General features: G+C 32.4%; 1 protein-coding gene across 11 annotated transcripts in view; it reads left to right on the forward strand.

Moving 5' to 3' along the window:
- Window positions 1-8,074: 8,074 nt before the first annotated feature.
- LOC118447459 (glutamate receptor ionotropic, kainate 2) overlaps window positions 8,075-20,801 on the forward strand; it is a 74,412-nt gene continuing 61,685 nt past the window's right edge. For 6 of the 11 annotated variants that reach the window (XM_085659057.1, XM_085659055.1, XM_085659054.1 and 3 more), the window contains exons 1-2: window positions 8,076-8,364; window positions 14,265-14,456. In XM_085659057.1, coding sequence (XP_085515183.1) covers window positions 14,363-14,456 — 94 coding nt within the window. In that variant the 5' untranslated portion in view covers window positions 8,076-8,364; window positions 14,265-14,362. Of the gene's footprint in view, window positions 8,365-14,264; window positions 14,457-20,801 lie in introns of all 11 variants that reach the window. The other 5 variants (XM_085659060.1, XM_035879503.2, XM_035879462.2 and 2 more) reach the window with 2 other exon arrangements.

A 20,801-nucleotide genomic window follows, 5' to 3' on the forward strand; every position in this document is an offset into this window, starting at 1 on the left:
CCATAAATGCGTTCGCACGCATTTCGAATTAATATGTAATTGTAGTGAAAACGTACAAGAATGTTTTTCTTTGTCTAACGAAATTTAATTAACTCGAAGTTGAAGTTTCTACGATTTCGGTGAATATTTTTTCTTCTCAATTGGAACAAACGTTTTAAGATATGGTCTAAAAATTTTTTCTTAAAATTTTTGATAATTGTCAAATATTACGGATTATGGTATAATAAGAATTATCTATATTAATTATCTAGACTACAAATATTCTATTGTGTAATATGATTCGTATGTTATTCACATTTTTTTTCACATTTTTTTCACATTTTTTTACCTATTCTTCAACGTTGATGTTTCAACATGGAACACATAAATTATTCATTCCAAATAGGTGGATTGTACAATTATAACAGTTTATGCAAAAGAGAAAGAGAAAGAGAAAGAGAGAGAGAGAGAGAGAGAGAGAGAGAGAGAGAGAGAGATGCTTAAACTGAAAAAGATATCAAAGCAATTACAATGGTTTCCATATGTTCAATAAAGGGATAACCAGAGATTTCAAAGCGTGTACATGAAATTTTTTGAACAACTGCTTATAAGGCATCTACACTTGTTCCATTTGGAAAACGATTAATGGTCTTTCGTTCGTTTGAAAAATTATTTTTATACTGTTTCGTTTGTACAACGAATTTTAGGCATGATGTATGTATCTGAATATTTGTAAAATTTTAAATGAAAACCTTTCTCCCCTTCATAAAAAGATTAATTCATGCATTCAATTTCCAAATTGTACTTTGTACTATAATTTAAATTTTGATTTTAGATTCGATAATCGCGAACGAACAAAAGATGATCTTTAGAGTTCACTGTGGGATATAATATATAATAAAAAATATTGTTTTATAAATTGAACTAATACATTATCAAGCACAGCAAACAGTTAAAGTTTAAGAAAAAAGGAAACATATTTATATTTTTTTTTCTTTAAAAAAAATATACAATGTCAAGCATTCGCATTATATCAAATCATATATGACATTCTATGATTCGAAATATAAAATAACAATTTTTTCCTGCTAGTTGGATTTTATTATTAATTATTTGAGAAAGTGTAAAAATGTGCTTGATTGAAGGATACGATCCTTTTATTGAAAGATTGAGAACCGCTGAAATTTACGAAATAAAATTATTTTGCGCGTTCGATTTTGAATCCGAACCACCGAATCCATAGAAAACACGTTACCAACATGCCATTCGTATATAGAGAACACAAAACACAGATTACAAATCAAATAACAAATCACAAATCACTCAATCAATGCATTCCTATTGTAACCAACTTCACAATTCCCTTCTGTCTCTTTCTCTCTTCTGCTTTGCACTTGATGTCGGTCGTACATCGATTTCTCTTTCTCTTTCTCTCTCTCTCCCTCTCTCTCTTTCTCTCTCTCCCTCCCTCTTTCCCTCTATCACTCGTTTAAAGCTTTGTAACATGTTTCATAACAAATATTTACACAAGTTAAGTAAATTAATCGTTGGATCATAAAGTCTAATTATCCAAAATTTTATCTGAATTGGATAAAAAGAGTAACAGTTTCAGAGTAATTACAAATATAGAAATTTAAGGCTCTTCGTATTAATAATTGTTTAAACGTGAGAATAAATGTACGAGCAAATTGAATATTTCAAATTGAATATGTATCATTTGACACGACACAAGGGACGTTACACTTTCGATTTATACGATACACTTTTATTATTTATAATTTACAATTGTAATTTAATATTAAATAGAGAATTATCGATTATTTTGGGAATTCTTGATTAGCTTTTAATACTATTGCTTCGTGATATGGTGGACATAATAGAAGCGTTATGCTGCATTCTCTCGAAATATAAAATACGAAGGTGAATTATGATTTCATAAACTACGACTCCTATGGGCGTATTATTATAAAAATTGCCTATGATGTCACCATTTCAATGATTGAATTGTGTCAGAATCAAGGATTTGATTTTTAGTTGTAACAATAGCAAACGTGAAAAAAATTTTTAGGAAGATTATTATACTTTTAAATTATTTTCTTACTCTCGTGAGTTGAAAAGATAAAACATTCCTTTAAAGATAAAAGTGAAAAAAAAATTGAAGTAAGCACGACAACATGATTCATGTTCATGGGACACGCTTCTTGGGAATGCGGCATTATAATCATTTACTTAATAACCAATAAAAACGAGAGTATTCAATATTTCCCCTCTTTTTTCTTCGGTAAAAGAGATGATACTAAGTGAACGAATTAATGACGTTATGACATGAATAAGCGATAACTCCATTATATACATTCATTATCGACAGACACTGAATACGTGAAACGAATCGTAAAATTGCTTGACCCTCTTTTGAAAATGTCATTCCGGCTATCTGTACGGCTGAGTTTAACGAATAATCCAATACTTTGCATAAACGATAAAATGTCCTGAAATCGATCTCATCTCGTGTACTAATTATCGATTTGAATTCTTTTTTTCAATGACAACAATCAATTAATTAATTTAACGAGAATATATCTATTTATCGGTGTGTACAATGATATCGCACCTTTCGTTTCAAATCATAAATGTTCTATAATTAGAAATAACGAATAGGTATTTATTTAGGGATTAATTTGTTAAAAGTAATCATCGATATATCCGTTTATATAGGAGAACTTTCGTATAACTAATTTAGTATGGTTAATTTGTATTTAATGATTAATAAAATCATCGGAGCGTTATTCACAATAATAAGATTTGTGCGAAAAGATATTCGTTTACTTCCAGATTAGAACAGAAACAACTTTTATGATACATTTAATTTCATTATTTCCGTGAATCTAAAATTGTTCATGTTGTTTAACAATTAAACTTTCTATTTTTCGTAATGGACATTAGCATAACGACACATGTAAAACTAGAAAAGAAAGAATAGACGAACATAGCCATGGGTTTATGAAAACAAAACATTATTTTACGCATAAACGCTACTTACCATTTTGAATGACCCCATGGTTTTTGTGGATTTCTATAGAAATTTCTATGTGATCCTATTTTCTTTTATGAAATAATAATAAAATCAAATGAAACAGAACATTCAAATCAGCATGGAAATAAACTATTCTTAGAAAATTTGAAAATTATTATATATGTTACGAAAATTATTATATACGTTGATGTAACACATTACACATAGAATTCAATTCTTCGTGATCGTATAAATTAAAAAAAATAATATAATCGCGTTATAATCGAAAATCAATATATTTGATTTTAATCGAATAAATAATAAAAAGAAGAAGAAGAGGAAGAAGAAAAGAAAAAAAAGAAAGAAAGGAAAAAAAGAAGAGATTGAAAGAGAAATACATATTAAACATTGACAATTCGCAATGTGGTTTCAACATTCGATAGAAAATTAGATAAAGTCATGGAAGATTTCGTGAATGGTCCGGAATGGTCGGGAACGCACGTCCGGTATTTTGTCCCGGTAGGTATTATTATTTCCAAAGCATTTTCCCGACATTTTCCTAGCATTTTCGAGCTCGATACGATATAGTCGACGAGGGAGAGTGCATTAGAGAAGAGTGCACGGAAGAGCACGGTAACGGCGTGCACGACCATTAGGAGAATTACCAAGGTGCGTCGTTGCTGTTTTTTGTCGGCTCGAGCGCGGAAAATTGGCTCGTTTATTGCGTTTTCGTTGTCACTGGACGAATCGACAGTGGCGACACTTGATCTCCCATAGTAGTATTTTATCAAAAATGCTTTTCCTTCTCTCTCTCTCTCTCTCTCTCTCTCTCTCTCTCTCTCTCTCTCTCTCTGTCTATCTCTTTCTCTCTTTTTCGTGCTTCGAGCAAAATCAAAGTTTAGTTAATTTATTTTTTTATTAAATCGATCGCGAAAAGATCGAAATATCAAAGGTAAAATTCGATCGTTGTATTCCTCACCTTAGAAAAGTCACTTGGCAAACGCGTTCTTCGTTCTCGCTGTAGTTGGATCGATGCCCACTTTTTATAATGTTCATGGCTTAAAGAGATCTTAAAAGAGGATGGATTTCATGATGCGGTATGCTCGTAAAACGAAATTCTCCGAGCAATTTCTACAGTTGCTCTTTTTCCAAAGAGGATTAAATTTCCCATCGGGAAATACTTATGTGTCTTTCTTTTAATCTACCCAACCAGGCTTCTCTTTCGAAGATTGAAACGTTTTCACATACATCCAATCAACGTATTTTTTTCAATTTTTGTAAATGCTTTTGATTTCGTAAACGTTTTAGATAATTTCTCTTTATCTCTATTTTCCAACTCTTCTTCATTAACATTTTTATCAAGTTAGATTGGATATATATGGAAAGAGAAATTAATGTTTATTAATTATATTACTATGAAATTATAATACATGTGTTAATATATACATCAAATCTATTACTCGGTAAAATGTGTTAATTCGTAATGAAAATTTAAGCATCTCCTGGTAATTGCAGATATATATACATAATAATTATATATCTTTCATACGTTTGTAGTAAAAAAAAAAAAAAAAAAAAAAAAGAAAAGAAAACAACATTATATCTTCAAATTCTTCTGTTTTATATATTTATTTTATTTTCAATTAAATTAAATCTTACATGGATTCGCATTCATTGCTAGAAAATTTTTCAAGCGTGTCAGAGGGAGTGAAATTATTTGAGATATTTTTGTGATATGGAGATTCAAAGAGATAAAAAAGAGATTTATTTCGTTTTTCATCTGTTCGTAAAAATGAAAAAGAAATATCATCGAAAAGAAAAAAGAATGCCGAAAGTACTTTCAACGTACTTTTATTCTACTGAACAAATAAAGATGTAGATAATAATAATTTTAATGATACCGTCAGCTTATCCAACGCAAAGTGAAAAACTCAACGAAGTCTTTAGAACTGATATAGCACGGAGGAGGAATGTTCTCAAGATTCGACCAAGTGCGAAATATTACAATTTAGAGAGAGAGAGAGAGAGAGAGAGAGAGAGAGAGAGAGAGAGAGAGAGAGAGAGAGAGAGAGAGAAAGAGAGAGAAAGAATGAAGGAGATAAAAGTCATATAATCGACGAAAGTCATTTGTATCTTTTCAAAAAGAAAGTCTACGTGTTATACGAAAAATCAAATATTCCATTTATTTTTTATCATATTAAATAAAAAATATTCAATTACATTTTTTAATCCCTTACGTTCGTACCAAAAATTAATAAATACTACGAATAATTCTATTAATTTTTTTTCGAGTATATAATATCGTGAAAATCGATAATGTTGCTCGAAACGTCGGTATAATAAATTCCTCGTTCATCATTTTTGCTCTATTCATTCGTCTTCGCTTGTCGTTCAACTCAAACGAAATACACCTTGTAATGAAGAGAACATTAATTTCAAATTTTTTTCGAATTATAATATTAAACCATTTGCTTAAAGAGATAATCACGAGCGTTCTTTGTCATAATGAAATAAATAATCTCTGATTTATTCGTACGGATTGAAAATTTGAAAGAGAATGAATACAGATCGTGAAAAATAAAAATAATCGTACGTATTCAATGACGAATCATTTTATTCAAAGATGAATCAAATAGAGGATAATAAAATCGAGCTACCGAATAATGGCGATCAACGAAAAACGAAAGCCCCAGTACTTTTAATGTGCCGCGAGCGAATGGAACATAACCGCGTCATATGATCGGCTAATTGCTTCCCATTTAACTGGGTTTTAACCAGCCGCTTATCGTTTGGCAACGATATTCCCAAACTCTCCGACATCGTTTCGCACGCGTTGTAGGCATTCGCCTTCGCATCGAATGCCAACGGGAAAGTTGCTTGTAATCCAAAGCAATTTAAAGATAACGAAAAACGATACCGCCCTTACCACGCACAGTTCGATAAATTTCCTAGAGCTTTCCAGGGAGTTCAAGATAAAAATCCTTATTTATTGTCATGAACGAGGAAGTTCCACTTGCTTTCCAATATTTTTGAAAAAATTCTATAATATCGACGTCCGTTTCCAATTATTACACATAATTAATTTGTTTTATGTTTCGTCAGAGTTCAGAGTTCATGAAAAATCAGTGAAATTGACCTCAACCATATCGATGACATAGAATAGATATAAAGAATTTCTCATTATCAGGCTCATATAATTAATCTGAAATCAACATATATACATTTTATTGCTGAATTAACAATAAGCTTTCAACGTAACATCGTTTCAAACTATCATCAACGTTTACTAATGTACTTATCGTTAGTTATCGAAATACTGACAATGAGATAAAAGTTTTCTAAGCTTCTTTTACGTTCGTAGAAAACCGTAGACGATAAGTGTCCATGACAAGAGCTTTTCGATAAAACTTTCTCACCAGCGAATACGTTAGCAAACACTTTTAATCCGATGAGGCGTAACTTTTCATTGGCTCTCTGCAACGATGCCGAAATCGATGACGAACTCGTTCCTCTATTCGTCCATCCGAAAATAGATAACCCGCTCTTCTGAAAACCGGAGCAACTTCACCAAGTTAGGAATAGAACGTATAGAGATATAACGTTCATAGAGAAAACTTTTCTAATCTAGCGCAAAGTAGGCGCAAGAAACGCAACCACGAAATTCTTTCAACGCTAATGCTTTATTTAAAGAAACACTGTAATTAAGGTCTCTTTTTTCTTTCCTCACGAAGTTCGAAAAATGAGAAACGATTTATAAATGATATTGCAAGATATCATCTTTTCTTTTTTGGTAATTTACAATTGCAAATTACAAGGGGAAAAAAGAAATGATATAACAAAAATGAAAATAGATCTTTGACCAATAGAAGGAACAAAGATTATGATAATCTTTTCATTTAACCATTCGCCTACAGATACAGAATATATTCTGTATAGAGATTTTTCAGAGAAATGAAGGAATGAAAGTAGAAAGAAGGAAAATGGGGGAGAGAGAGAGAAAGAGATCAAGATATTTTCTCAGGATCTACTCAGGAAAGCTTCTACGAAGTGGACGGAAGTAAGATACGGAGTTTCTACTTTAAATAAGCCACTACTATGCACTGGGTCAATGGCTGATTTGAAAAGAAATTTTTTTTTGCTTTTACTTGTTTTCCAAAAAAAAAAAGAATTTATTCCCACATTTTCAAACAAATTTTATATCCAAAGAGTATATTAATTATCAAAAATTAATTTACCATAGATAATACGCGTTGTGACATAATATATTCAGTTTATAGATACATCGCTTGACAGAATAATTTAATAAATAAATTGAACGGTTTATTATATAATTATATAGAAAAAAATAAAATGGAACTAATAATAAATATCTAATAAAAATTCCTACTTGAATTTTCCCCGCTGGTTACAACGCCATCGGTCGGAGAAAGCGGCAAACAGTAAGTTCCTCTGGAATCACGGTTATCCACTTGGAAACAAGTTAAAATTATTTCAGGGTTCGTGTCTTGGCTAAGACTTTATTCAGCATAGCGAAAACGCACACGTTATAATACCTGTTGCTTGGCCTCTCAAGTATGTGTGCCACCTTAATCGATACTAACTCCGACGTTTGTACAATTTACAAGAAAAATATGATTTTCTTTTTCATTACATTAAAATCGAATATATTAAGACTATTTTTGAAATTATCAATTAAAGTAAATCAATAAAGAATTAGAACATAACTAATATATTGTATAAATTCATTGTAAATTGATTAATTTGAATAAATTGATTGTAAATTTGATTTTAATTTATCATATAAAACAAATAAAATTATCCTCGTCTTATACGCACACATATGATACATTAAATAATTAATATCATATAAAATCAATTTGTTTGCATTTATGTATAAATAAATCAAATAAAAAAAATAGATAGAATAATAAAAAAAATGAAGATAAGATGATAAGACAAATAACCTGAGAGAAGAGTACGTAGTAACAGGTGACGCATGCGTAAACGCTCTTCGAGCACGTGTCCGGCTCGAGAAGGAGAATTCGGAGATCGGCTAAGTCCGGGTAGCTTCGCGAGTCGACGACCGAACAACCGAGGGCAGTCGTGCGCCGGCCGCTGTCACGGTAGGATGTATTTGTTTATGTTGACGCGACAATGATCCTCGAGTATCCTTAGAGGTTATGTTTACGCGTGCGTCGCGATAAGACGAGGACCGTTTGGATTGCGTCTTATAAATTACTTCTCTTTCATCTTTTAAAAGCAACTTCATCTTCATTTCTTCAACTTTACGAAGAGGATCAAGGAAATTCAACTGGCAAGGTTCTTCGCTAAATCAATTTAAGGATCGAAGAAAGATAGAGAAATCATTCTAAGTACATAAATATAATTTTTATATTATTTCATTTATTGTTAATATTATATTTGTTATTGTTATCGCTTCTTTCTATATTATTCTTAATAACATGTGCAATATAAATAATTTTATTTGATAATTTTAAAAAAAGAAATTCAATGTAGCCGTTTATCGATTATCCATGTGGTATCTTTTAAGAGATACAATAGACTTAAGAGACGCGTTTTTTATTTCGCCAAGGATTATATAAACAGGTCAAGTATACGACTCGAACGTCCTCCTTTTATCGGGGCGTACTAGTAAGTTAGTTAGGCGAATATGGAGCACGTCGAAGGAAAGAATCGTTGACCGTTCGAAGTCTTACGATTTCAACTACGAAGCTTCTTTTTTTTTCTCGTTCTTTTGAATAAAACAACGGTGCTAGAGAAACTTTCTTTACGAATCGAATTTTCTTTCCAACTTTTACATGGCGATATTCAAGTACTAGGTAATACGTCTACAACTTTGTTTTTAATTCGAATTTACGTTCGGGATCGTATTTAATTGCTTCTTAAGAATCTTCGAATGAACGAATAGTTTTTTTTTCTTTTTTTTTTTTCTGAAAAAACTTTTCTTTTTTTCGGAGAAAAGGGATAGTCAACGATAATTTTTTTTCAACTGTACATATACTTATACAATATGTATAATATAGGCATATTTACGTAAAATATGTTCTCTTGATAATTGTTGAAACCTCGAATATAAATGATCGTTGACCCTTTGGAACACGTGGTACACAGTACAAAGTACGATTTCAAGCTGTACAAGTTTTATGCAGAAACAGCCATTTGTTCAGAACGTATAATGTAGTAATCCGCAAATATTATTTTTAGAGTGAGTATATATGTGTAGAGTTAATTTCCAATCGATCATAATCATCTCTCCTTACTCCGACCGATAAAAATGGATTTATAGTACATAGATCCTTCGACAAGAAGGAAGTTGCATCGATTTTAATTGGATCGAAAATAAATAAATAAATAAATACATAAATATGTATATATAATCTTTAGTTAATACAAACTTGACAAGTATAAGTCGATTTTTTTCTTTTTTATTTTCCTATTCTTTTTCTTTTTCTTTTTCTTTTGTTCTTTTTTTTTTTTTTCTTTTAAAAAGCGGCACTCAAAATGTCAATTTAATTCGATCGAAAAGCAGTTTACGACGTCGTAACTACCGTTGAAATCTATAAATTTACTGTGTTTCACGCGGTGAATTGCTTTTCAAGGCAACTAAACCTGAACTATTTGTCCCACGTGCGAACGGAAGTACCGGCAAATTAAAGTGGAACGTGCTTTCGTCCTTCGTTTCTTCCTCCTTTTCTCTTGTACGCGCACCTGCTTTCCGCGTAACCCTTTTCTAACGCAAGATCATTTCATTTTTTTTTATGTATATATTTTGTCGGTACGTTATTCTCTAAAAAAAAAAAGAGAAAGAGAAGAAAGAAAACGATATATCACCTTGAGATTTATTCATTAATCAAACGAATAATGATTTTCGTTTTTTTCTTTATTTTTTTTTTCTATTTTTTTCTTTATTTTTTTTTTTCTATTTTTTTCTTCCCTTTTTTTTACAAACTTCCATCTCAAATATACAAAGGAAAGAAAGAGATTTCAATTGTTTTCGGTATTCTATCTTTTTCATAATAACCTTTATATACTCGTGGTGGTTAACTGCATTCGTGTCTCGTTTTAATTCCACGTTCATAAAATTACGGAGATATTTTAACGAGCTCGCGGTTGAAAAGTTTACAGAGTCATTAAGCGTTATCTCCATTTCGAGTTAGTAATTTACTTTACTGTCCGACTTGTTTTTTTTGTTTGCTTATTTTATTTTTTTTTAATTCCGTAATAATATAACAGATCGTAAAAAGAATATATACTGAGAAAGAAAGAGAGAGAGAGAGGGAGGGAGAGGGAGAGAGAGAGAGAGGGAGAGAGAGAGAGAGAAAGAGGGAGAGAGAGAGAGAGAGAGAGAGAGAGAGAGAGAGAATAAAATCGTCTTGAAAAAACGTTTACATATGTTTGTAATTCTTTGGAAATGTATGGAATGTAGATAAAAAAAGAAAGAAGATGAAAGAGTAAGAAAGAATCTGTTATCACGCATCAACTTAACTATATCTACCCGATATCATGAAGATGTTTTGGAAGGATGATAAATCACGAGGATGGCTAGAAGGAGAAAAAGCTCCTAAGTGAAAAATATATATTCGTAAAATGGTCTTACAAAGGTGACCAACTTTCTCTCTTTCTCTCTCTCTCCCCTTTTCTCTCCGTTTTCTACCCTTTTTCGAATTCCTCCTTTTCTCCACCTTTCCCGTGATTAAGGCGTTTCTATAGCCACGACGAATTATCGTCGGATAAAGTCGCTCGATTAAGGCGAGCTGCGAGCGACGGCAAACGAATCGGAAGAATTTCGTTTAACAGCTCGCTCGTCTTCTTTTCAAAGGACTCTCAAGTTGGGATTCAAGAGAGCAAGACTAAAAAGAAAAGAGAGAAAAAGAAAGAAAAAGAGACTATCTTTCAATGATTTCCACTATCTCTCTTTTCTACATATTAATTATAGAAGAATCGATCGTTAAAGTAGATTATTATGTATAAAGAAATAAAACGAGATGACTAAGGGCTTCCTTTTATTATCGTCTACCAACGTATAATTTCGACCACGTGAACTATAATTCTCCTTGTTCCTACCAATGCTTAGGTATGCATAAAAATGTGTAAAAGAGAACCCGTTATATTACTTTTCGCATGAGAGATCACTGATATTAAAAACGTAGTTGGTTTATTACATTTTTTCTTTCAGCACGTATCGAACCTCACAAATTCTTTTTCCCATATGCGTCTGGTAATATGGTTGAGAAGGCTTTTTGGGATAAGTAACGTTATAATTTCTTTTTTTCTTTTCCTTTTATTTTCCTTTTTTCGTTACCTTTTTTTTTTTATTATAACTAGTTCATTCTTAAAAGTATCATTATGCAAAGCGATGATCCTACTTAAATGGAAGAATTTGAAATGTAAATCTTTGCAGAAAATGTAAATTTTATGAAATCCATGAGCAATGATTCCTTGTATATTCAGGAAAGAATACGAAACATGCTTTAATTAGAATCTTTTCATTTTAATATCGTATAAATTACATTTTAAGCTTTTATGAATGATTCTTTTTTTTTATCGTTACGTTTTTCGATAGTAAAGTTTCTCAAGTGTTAAAGAAGAGAATTGGGGGTGCAAAATAGGAAATATTCAAGGTGATCGGTCAATATACGGGTGATTCGATGACCGCATTGAAAATCCATGTATGTTTGTATATGTGTGTATATATACATATACATATGTATATATCCTTATGTAGGAAGTCGAAGTAGGAACGAACTCTAACTCATAAACTCTAGCCAATGTATGTGCTTTGAAAACACGCGCTTTCGAAAAGTCGCCAGCCAGTCTGCGAGTTGGCACCACCACAAAATATACGACATCGGAATCTTTCCACGAACGAACTAAAAGTCGTACCATTGTTTCTTCTGAAGCGAGGCGTATACCAAGAAGAAAAGCGAGCTTCTCCCTTTCTCGTTCTTTCCTTTCCCCATTTTCTCGATCCTCCTTCACCGCTCATGAAGGAATCACGACATTGAATTAAAGTCTCGTACACTTAGTTTTCCGAAGCTCATTTCTCTTTTCGTTTTCTTATAATCCGAACCATTTGATTTCACTTTATATATGGGATAACAATAGTAAGTTGTGCCATTCGAAGAGAAATATTGTAATAATAATACAATAACATTTTGAAAAGAAGGAAAAACAAAACACTACGAAAAGAAATAAAATAAAATAAAATAAGATTAGCGATTGTGTTTTTAAGAATATTATTCAACTTCATTTTATATAAACAGCCAATCGTATTGTCTGCGCTCGTCAAAAAGACTAAATCGAGAAGAATCGAAGTAGATACCTATCGGTTATCTACATTGTGGATTTTTCCCTTTGCATTGAAACCCTGAAGCTAATTTCTTTTACGAAGAAGCCCCCAAAGCACTGTCTCTCTCTCTTTCTCTCTCTCTTTCTCTCTCTCTCTCTCTCTTTTTCTCTCTGTTTCTCTCTCTCTCTTTCTCCCCCTCTTTCTCTTACTCTCTCCTTTTTTCTTTCTATTCAACTAACTTACTCTTTTTATTCTCGATACCATGTAATCGTACTCTCGTTCGCGGGTTTGCTCGTGTTAGTTCGAAAAAAAAGAAAACGATGCGTATCGAAGGAGAAAGCGTCTAGACAAATTTCTGGCGTTGTACTACGAGCCAATCCATTTGCCAGATCGCTATAGATGTAGCTGACTATGGAGACTCAATCGGAAACGAAAAAAAGGAAAAGGAAAAAAAAAATGGCAGGATGAAAATGTGTCGATATCGCCAACCTTTATTTCTTCAAATTTCAGAAAATTCAAAATATACGCTTGACCGATGGAAATGTCCATCTTATGTATGAACGAATGAAAAGACATCTTATTTATACATATATATATATATATATATATATATATATATATATATACATATATACATATATATATACACTAAAGCTAGGCGACTTTGAAAGCTTTCCAAGTAGCAAATCTCCTTTATCATTTTAACATTACATTCTCCAAAGTTATTTTGCATTTGAATTTCTCGCCCTTCCTTTATAGCTATAGACATTGCCTCTTTCCGTCTTCATCATCGATCGTAACCAAGACTAACAAAAGTCTTTGGACAAGAGACACTTTTTTAATGCTTATTTATTAAAATATTATTTGTTCGTAATGAACGGAAAAGCTTAAGGACGCGAAGCTCGCTCCCAAAATCAGAATGTAACATTACTTTTGAAATATAAAAAATACAAAAATTTATTTTTCCCTTAAGTTACAAACGCATCAGAATAAAAGTATACGAAATATCGTTGTCCAGACATCGGACAAAGCTATTTACTTTTTCGCATGTGAGTAGTTTCGATTGAGACCGAGGCAGAATTACGGTTCACAGTAAAATCAGAAACGACTCGCGCGTAGCAATGTATTTCCACTCGTGACTACCAAACGCGATGCTTTTCGATATTCGAAAGAGCTTCGAGCACCATCGATATTTATTGGTAAAAGGCTAAAAATATCGAAGACCGCTGTCGACTGTTGAAACGCAAAATAATATAATGCGCATATATACGTGTACATATGTACGAGCTATTATTATCGTTCATTGATAAATAATATAATAATGTAGAAAATAAGTATTTTATTGTAGAGTCTCACCATTTTTCAAACTTTATTTATGTTTTGTTATATCGATTTGTTTAAACAAAAAAAAAAGAAAGAACAAATATTGCCTCATTCGTCCTTGTTCGAAGCACTTCGATGTACATGTCCAAACGTATCATTTTTTATAATGACAAATAAATATGCGCATTGGCAAACGTATCGAATATGTTGGGAAATATAGGAAAACGGTCTATCAATAACTTGAAAAATATAGGAATAGATCTTGTCGCCTTGAAATACATGAGAATTTATTCTCGATATACATAATCATAAATTTCTTTCAAGGATACATAGTAAGTTTGTAAAAAAAAAAAAATAATACTCTCAAGTTACTTCAAATGGAATAATTTTACGTCAAGTCGAATTATTCGCAGTGATAAAATAAAATATAAAATTATCATAACGGCTCGAAAAAAAAAAGAAAAAAACAAAACAAATTAAAAAACGTTTTCGAATATATCAATCATAAACATAACAAAACGAATCTTTTCTACAATTACGTATTATATTTATCTTTATCCACTGTGTAATTCTCGATACATTTAAACAAAAAAATCGATAGACAGTCTGTACAAGGAGAATATTCTTTTAAATTTTCAGGTAAATGCAAGAATCGGAGAAATTCCGTTGCCGTTGGGCATAGACGCGTGTGATAAGGGCCACCGAGGGGCCGCGACGCTGGGTTTTCGAGATGAGCTATGAATCTGGGCTATCTGCTAGCCTCCGCTTTCATCCTTCAGCTGCTTCGGCTGCCGTTTCTCGTCGAAACCTTACCCTCTGTCGTGAAAATCGGTGAGTCCTTAAAATATATACTTAGATATTCATTCTTTTTGGTTCCTATCGAAATCCGATAGATCAAAAGTCACAAGTTCAGTATGAACAAATCTATCGAATCACGTTACATAATTTATAGATCGAAAAAATTATTAAATAGTGAGAGAGAAAGAGAGAGAGAGAGAGAGAGAGAGAGAGAGAGAGAGAGAGAGAGAGGCGGAAAAGAGAATAGCGTTCATGCAATCTATTTTAATCTTAAAAATTAGCAACAGATTTGAGCTATTTATTTTTCTCTCTCTCTCTCTCTCTCTCTCTCTTTCCCTCTCCCACTCTTTCACTCTTTCTCTCTTCTCCACTTCCTACTCCATTTCAGCGTGGGTTGTTAATTAATGAGCTCTCACTGTGAATATTCGCTGTTGTCTTGCTATGATTAAAGTCACAGACCGAATACGGATGAGTGGCATAAATTATCACACGGTGGTTAACCGTGCATCAGGGAAAATCCACCAGAATTGGCAATTCGTCAGTATTATCCATGATTATGAAGCATTCTTGTTAACTCATTATTGGTATTAGTTTTCATTTAACTGATTATTCCGTGGAATGATGAATAATTGTGTCTGGTTAACGAAACGATCAATATAAAATTGTGGAGAAAGAAAAAAAAGTATTAATATTTAAAAGAAAATAGTTCTTATTATTCATTTTATCTTAAGAAATTAAACCGTGGCTTGATCTTTTAAAGATAAGAAATTGTCTTATTTGTTTTCAACCCTTGTGAAAGAATGTTGAAAGGCGAGAAAAGGAAGTGACGTAGAAATACATCGAGGAGTGTAAGGGAAGAAAAAGTAATGAGTGAAAAGGTAAGCAGCACGGCAATTAACGATGAAAAGATGGTTTGAGAAAAACTTCATCATGACGACCACAGTTATGAACATTTGATATATCTGTTAACTATTATCTATTCCCTTTGTCCAAGAGAGATGTTTAACGCTAGTTGTGCACACCAATAAATATTTTCAAGTTGTACATTTGGGATGCGTTACACCCCAGGCACTTTGAATAGCTTTCATTTATATGCAATGAATAATTTTTACTCCAAAAAAATACTGCATATTCTTTGAAGCCTCGGAAATAATAATAATAATTCTGTCATATTTCATTTCTGAAATAATAATAATAATAATAATAATAAAAAAATATTCATGAATCATGCAATGCGTAAATTGTTTTAATTGAGTTCAAAGTTGGCCTGTTCTATAAACAACAGGCACAACTAGAGTTAAAATTTAAAAGTAAAATTTACATTCCTCTGAAATTGAGAAATATCTTTTTTCGAAGATATCACGGAATAGTTTCTCGAACGAAAGATTCTTGAAACTTGACTTTTGCTTAGATTTTTATACAGAGACAAAATCATTGTAATGGCGTTCTCTCTTGGACGAATAGATCTTATTCTTCTTTTTATTCTCTTTGTTCTCTTTCTTCTTCTTGAAAATGTTACCTTTACTGTGAATGTCTTCCAAATAGAAAGAACGATGAGAAAAGACGACGGATGAAAAGAAACTGAAGAGGAAGAAAAAAAAAATATGGAAAAATTGAAAATGCGTCACCAACCAAAGAAACTATACGATGGAACGATTTTATATATAAGCGTGTTATTTGTTCTCTCCTTCTGAATTTTCGAAAATGCAAGAAATTCGCTCGTCTTTCACCGGACAAAAAACTTTCGTGAATTTATTATATTTATAAAATAAAAAGAGAAAGAAAGGAATTGAACGTAAAAAAAAACTAACGAAAATCAATTTAAATCGTTTTTCAAATCTCATCTTTTTTCTCTTTCTTTTGCCTTTCTTTTTTTCTTATTCTCTGTTTTTTTTTCTTTTTTTTTTTTTTTTACTTGAAATATGAAACATACCAGTAAAATATACGCATAGATATTTAGATTTTGATATGAAACGTTATGATCCATAAGGGTGTTTCGATATCTCAAATGGTTTCAAAGATAATCGTCTCTCACTTAACTTTTTTCTCCGTCGAGAGTAACTCCCTGCGGTCGAGTTTGAAAAAGCGGAAGAAGGGAAAGAGGAGGAAAAGTATATCTCAGTGATATGAATCGTGTAGGAACATCGTTTCAAGCGGAGTAGTTGTATAGGCCGAGAAGAAGCCATTATTTCTTTCCGGGTAAATCCGCGTATGAGCGTATGAAAGAAGAGGAGAAGATAAAGAAAAACGTTTCGAAAATGAAGCGTAAACTAAAAAAAAAAAAAAAAAAAAAAAAAAAAAAAAAAAAAAAAAGAAAAAATGCAACTCCTCGTTCGCAAAACGTTTGAAACGAATAACTGCATTCGCTTTTCACCTCCTACCTCTCTTTTTCCATTCTTCACGATCTATCCAAGCTCTACAAGCTCTAGCAGTACTCTTTTGCTCGTGAAACGCAGGTCGGATAACAACATTTACAGGCGGCAATATAAACACCAGACAAAATTCATTTCTCTTTCAAAATATACTATACTCTGTCACGAGCCGCTTACAAAGCCTCGGGCATATCTACTTCATTCTTTCTTTCACAAACAACTTATTTTTTTTGAGTAGGTTCGCTCGTTTCTTTCGAGAAGAAATTCGAATTGATAGGAATGATGATTCCTTCCATGTAAATGTATCCTTGAAAAAGAATGTCAATATTGATTGTTCAAATTTATTTAATCATCACAAATTGATACTTTTTCACGAGTAATAAAAAAAAAAAAAATAAGGATTAATTTATCATAGAACTTTACGAAAAGTATCGTTTAGTACATGTGCTGTGGTAGAAACCATTCTCAATACGGCAAGTGATTGGTAGGTCGTTTGGTGTTAAGAAAAGCCGTTGAAACGGTCGTTCGCTTTATTTAGGACACGAGTAGAGAAGTGATAGTTGGATAGACCGTAACCGGAAGGTTACCGGCCAAGCGGAAAGTTCTTTCTGAGGAGATCATCCGGATATCGTGGCTAGCCACGAGATTCGGTTTCAAATTCCGCTTGAAATTCGTGTCTGTTAGTTCGTTCGTTCATTCGTTTGTTCATTCGAAGCACTTTATACGAACAAGAAAAGGTGCCGCCTTTTCGTCGAATGTTTTCCGGAACTTGTCGTCTTACGAAACTTTCGAGTTTTAGCAAGACTTCCGACCCGTAATCCTACGGTTTATTTACGAAACAACTTGGTCTCGTGTAAAACGCGAACTACCGCAAAACGGCTAAGGTCGAATCGCTTTCCGATGGACACGAATAACGTTGGATTAGATTCGTCGATTTGGAATTTGATTTCGGATAGTGGTAGTAAAAAAGTATCTATTCTCGAGACGTTCAAATTTTAAATCCCGATTTATAGGCTTCGATGAATCAATAAAAGTAAAGATATTTTTCTTTTGTTTTTCTTTCTTTTTTTTTTTGATGTCATTGTTTAGTTACAATATTTATTATTCTCTTAAATATCGAGTTATAATTTTTCATATTAATTCGCATAAAAATTTGATACGTTAAGATAATTTCAAAGATAATTTTTTTCTTAACTTTTAATATACGAACAAAATAACATCCACAAAGCGTATAGCTATTATCTAAAAGTTGAAAAAAAAAAGAAGAAATAATAATAATAGTAAAGAATAATAGTATTTTCGAAGAAGTTAAGTTATATGACTTTGTCAACATATCCCTATATTCCCAAACCAAAAGAATAATATTGAAAACTCACGTAAATAAATAGACGAAAGAACGTTGATATTGAGGTTCGATGCGTAATCAAGAATCACTTTTGAAATTATCGTTGAAGTTTACATACAAGCGAAGACGTTTCTTTTGCATTCTTATCGCTATTTTTAAGCGTAATAACGTAGATGCGCCTTTGTTATTTGCATAGAACGATAAAAGGAAACTCGTTCGCAAAACCAATCTCGCGGTCATTGAACATCATCGTAGTCTTATCGTGACCACTTGCTGTCCGAACCAGTAGCGTGGAAATCGATTTTCTCAAGCAAGGAGCAACTTTGTCGGGACAAACTTTCGATAACGACAGTTTCCTATCGAAACGATCACGATTAGTTTAGTTTTCCCTATAATATAATACAATATAATACAACAAAACACAACAATCGGCTACGATTTCTTCCTTTCCTTTCATCTATCTATTCTTCTTTTCTATTTGAAATGCGAACGTTCATGTTAATATTTTCGTAAGAAACGAAAAGGAAAACAGCCTCGGTAATATAATGAAAGCTATATACGTGAGGGCTATAACGCGATTATACTTGAGGGCTTCAACCAAGTACCCCTAAAACCTCTCCGATTCCAACTATCGCTTCATTCTAGCTAGATATTGTCCACGATAAAATTTGTCGATAGAAAATTGTCGGTGCTAAACCCGTCAATGCTTTTTCTTTTTCTATTTAGTTTATTTCTCTTTTTTCCTCTCTCTCTCTCTCTCTCTCTCTCTCTCTCTCTCTCTCTCTCATTCTCTCTCTTTTTTATTTCTTTTTTTTTATTTTTATTTTTTCTACTTCCATGCCTGATAAGAAACTGAAGAAAAGCTCTCGTAAGTCTCTTCTCTTCGATAGTATCGAAGAAATTGAAATAGAGGATTAAAAACTTTACGTCTTCGCACTAGGATCGGATCATATCCGACATTGCCGTCCCACTTCTTAAAAATCGATAAGAAAAAACATAAGATATAAGAATAAAGTAGAATTCGACAATCTTTTATTTGCATAATTTTAATAATGATTTTAGTAATATAATACATTCGGGAAAACAATGCACGAAAGCACAGAGAGAGAGAGAGAGAGAGAGAGAGAGAGAGAGAGAGAGAGAGAGAGAGAGAGAATGGTATTATGTTAGGGCCGTTCATATCGTGCGATATTTTTCTGTTATTTTGTTTTCCCCGTTCTTTCTCTCCCCTTCACATATCCCTATAAATCGCGTGAGACGAGGCAGTCGTTGTTGGATTCTCTTAAGTATATGGACCAATAGTGTTAAGAAATAAAGAACATAAATAATGATCTCGAGATTATTTCAGTCTCTAACATATTAAATCGTATTTAATAGTATGCATACGTACATAGATGTAGAAGATAGGTCTTTGGAAAGATTTATCATTCGTACGTTATTTCACGAAAAGAGATCGTTGATAACCGTTTCACGCTTTATCATAGCCTATCGTGGATAGTCCCCTAAGCGTTGACCTAAAGTACTCGGCAGAAACGGTAAATATTTATCTATAGCACGATAGATGAGACTGGATAGTTGTTAGTGAAGAACATCGAACTTTGACGTATCTTAGTCGTATCTATTAAGATATTCACGTATTTTCCTTCTATATTAGCTTATCGGCGAAGGTGCACATCGTTGTTATTTTTTTTTTCTCGTTTTCTTAGATCTTTCTAGTTTCGTAATAACGACAACCTTGGAAATTACAGTACGGAAACTCGGTTTAACGCGAACAGGAATGGTGAGTAATAATTTTAGCAAACACTTTGAAAGTGGTGTTTCACAGAGGAACCTTTTATCCGGTGGATTATAAAATCACAGGGAATTGAAATCCGATAGTGTAACGAAGGAATAGGAAAGGGAAGACAAGTCGTTAAAGTTTATCGTCCGCGAAACGATGTGTTGTAAACCTTTAAGGTTTTTATAGTATAAAAGTTTATTGAAAACATTGTTTCAGCGTTATAAATCGATTATTAAAGATTCTTTACTGTAACAGTGATAGTAAAAGACCTAATCGTCGATATTAACTCTATAAAACGTCGTAAATGTCGTCATTGTCGTTTTCTCCCTTGATTACGTCTAAATATAATGGTAAAGTTGAATAAACAGAGGGAGGGTGGCGCCCATTAGCGCGTAATTGTCTCCACGGTCGTTCATATAATAACCATCCTGAGACGACAACGAAAACGACGACGGTGACTATAGCTATACAAGGATGACAAAGACCAAGACGATAACGAGGATAGTATCCGATTGCGCGATGGCTTCATCTAGGAAGCTTCTGACGTTTCTCGTGCCTTACAATTTCGAGTTATTGCGATATCATTTTTGAATCTTATATCGTTCCTGAAAGTTTAATCCAACGTTCAAATTAATTTTATTTTTCGGTATAATCCTATAATAAACATTTATCTTTTCAACGTTTTAGTCATCCCTGGATATATATTTTATTATGCAATATAAAGCTTTGTATGATCGGCTTATGGAGTTTACGTTTTATAACGATGGATCCAGGAATCAACTGATATTATCGATTATTTAACAACGTATGCGAGGTATTAATTTCCAAATCGAATAACATTGTTGATGAAGAAAGAGAAAAATAAATTTTTTTATTATTTT

Source organism: Vespa mandarinia, chromosome 8 (assembly GCF_050613455.1).
Source record: "Vespa mandarinia isolate Hongniang chromosome 8, ASM5061345v1, whole genome shotgun sequence".
NCBI classification, from domain to species: Eukaryota; Metazoa; Arthropoda; class Insecta; order Hymenoptera; family Vespidae; genus Vespa; species Vespa mandarinia.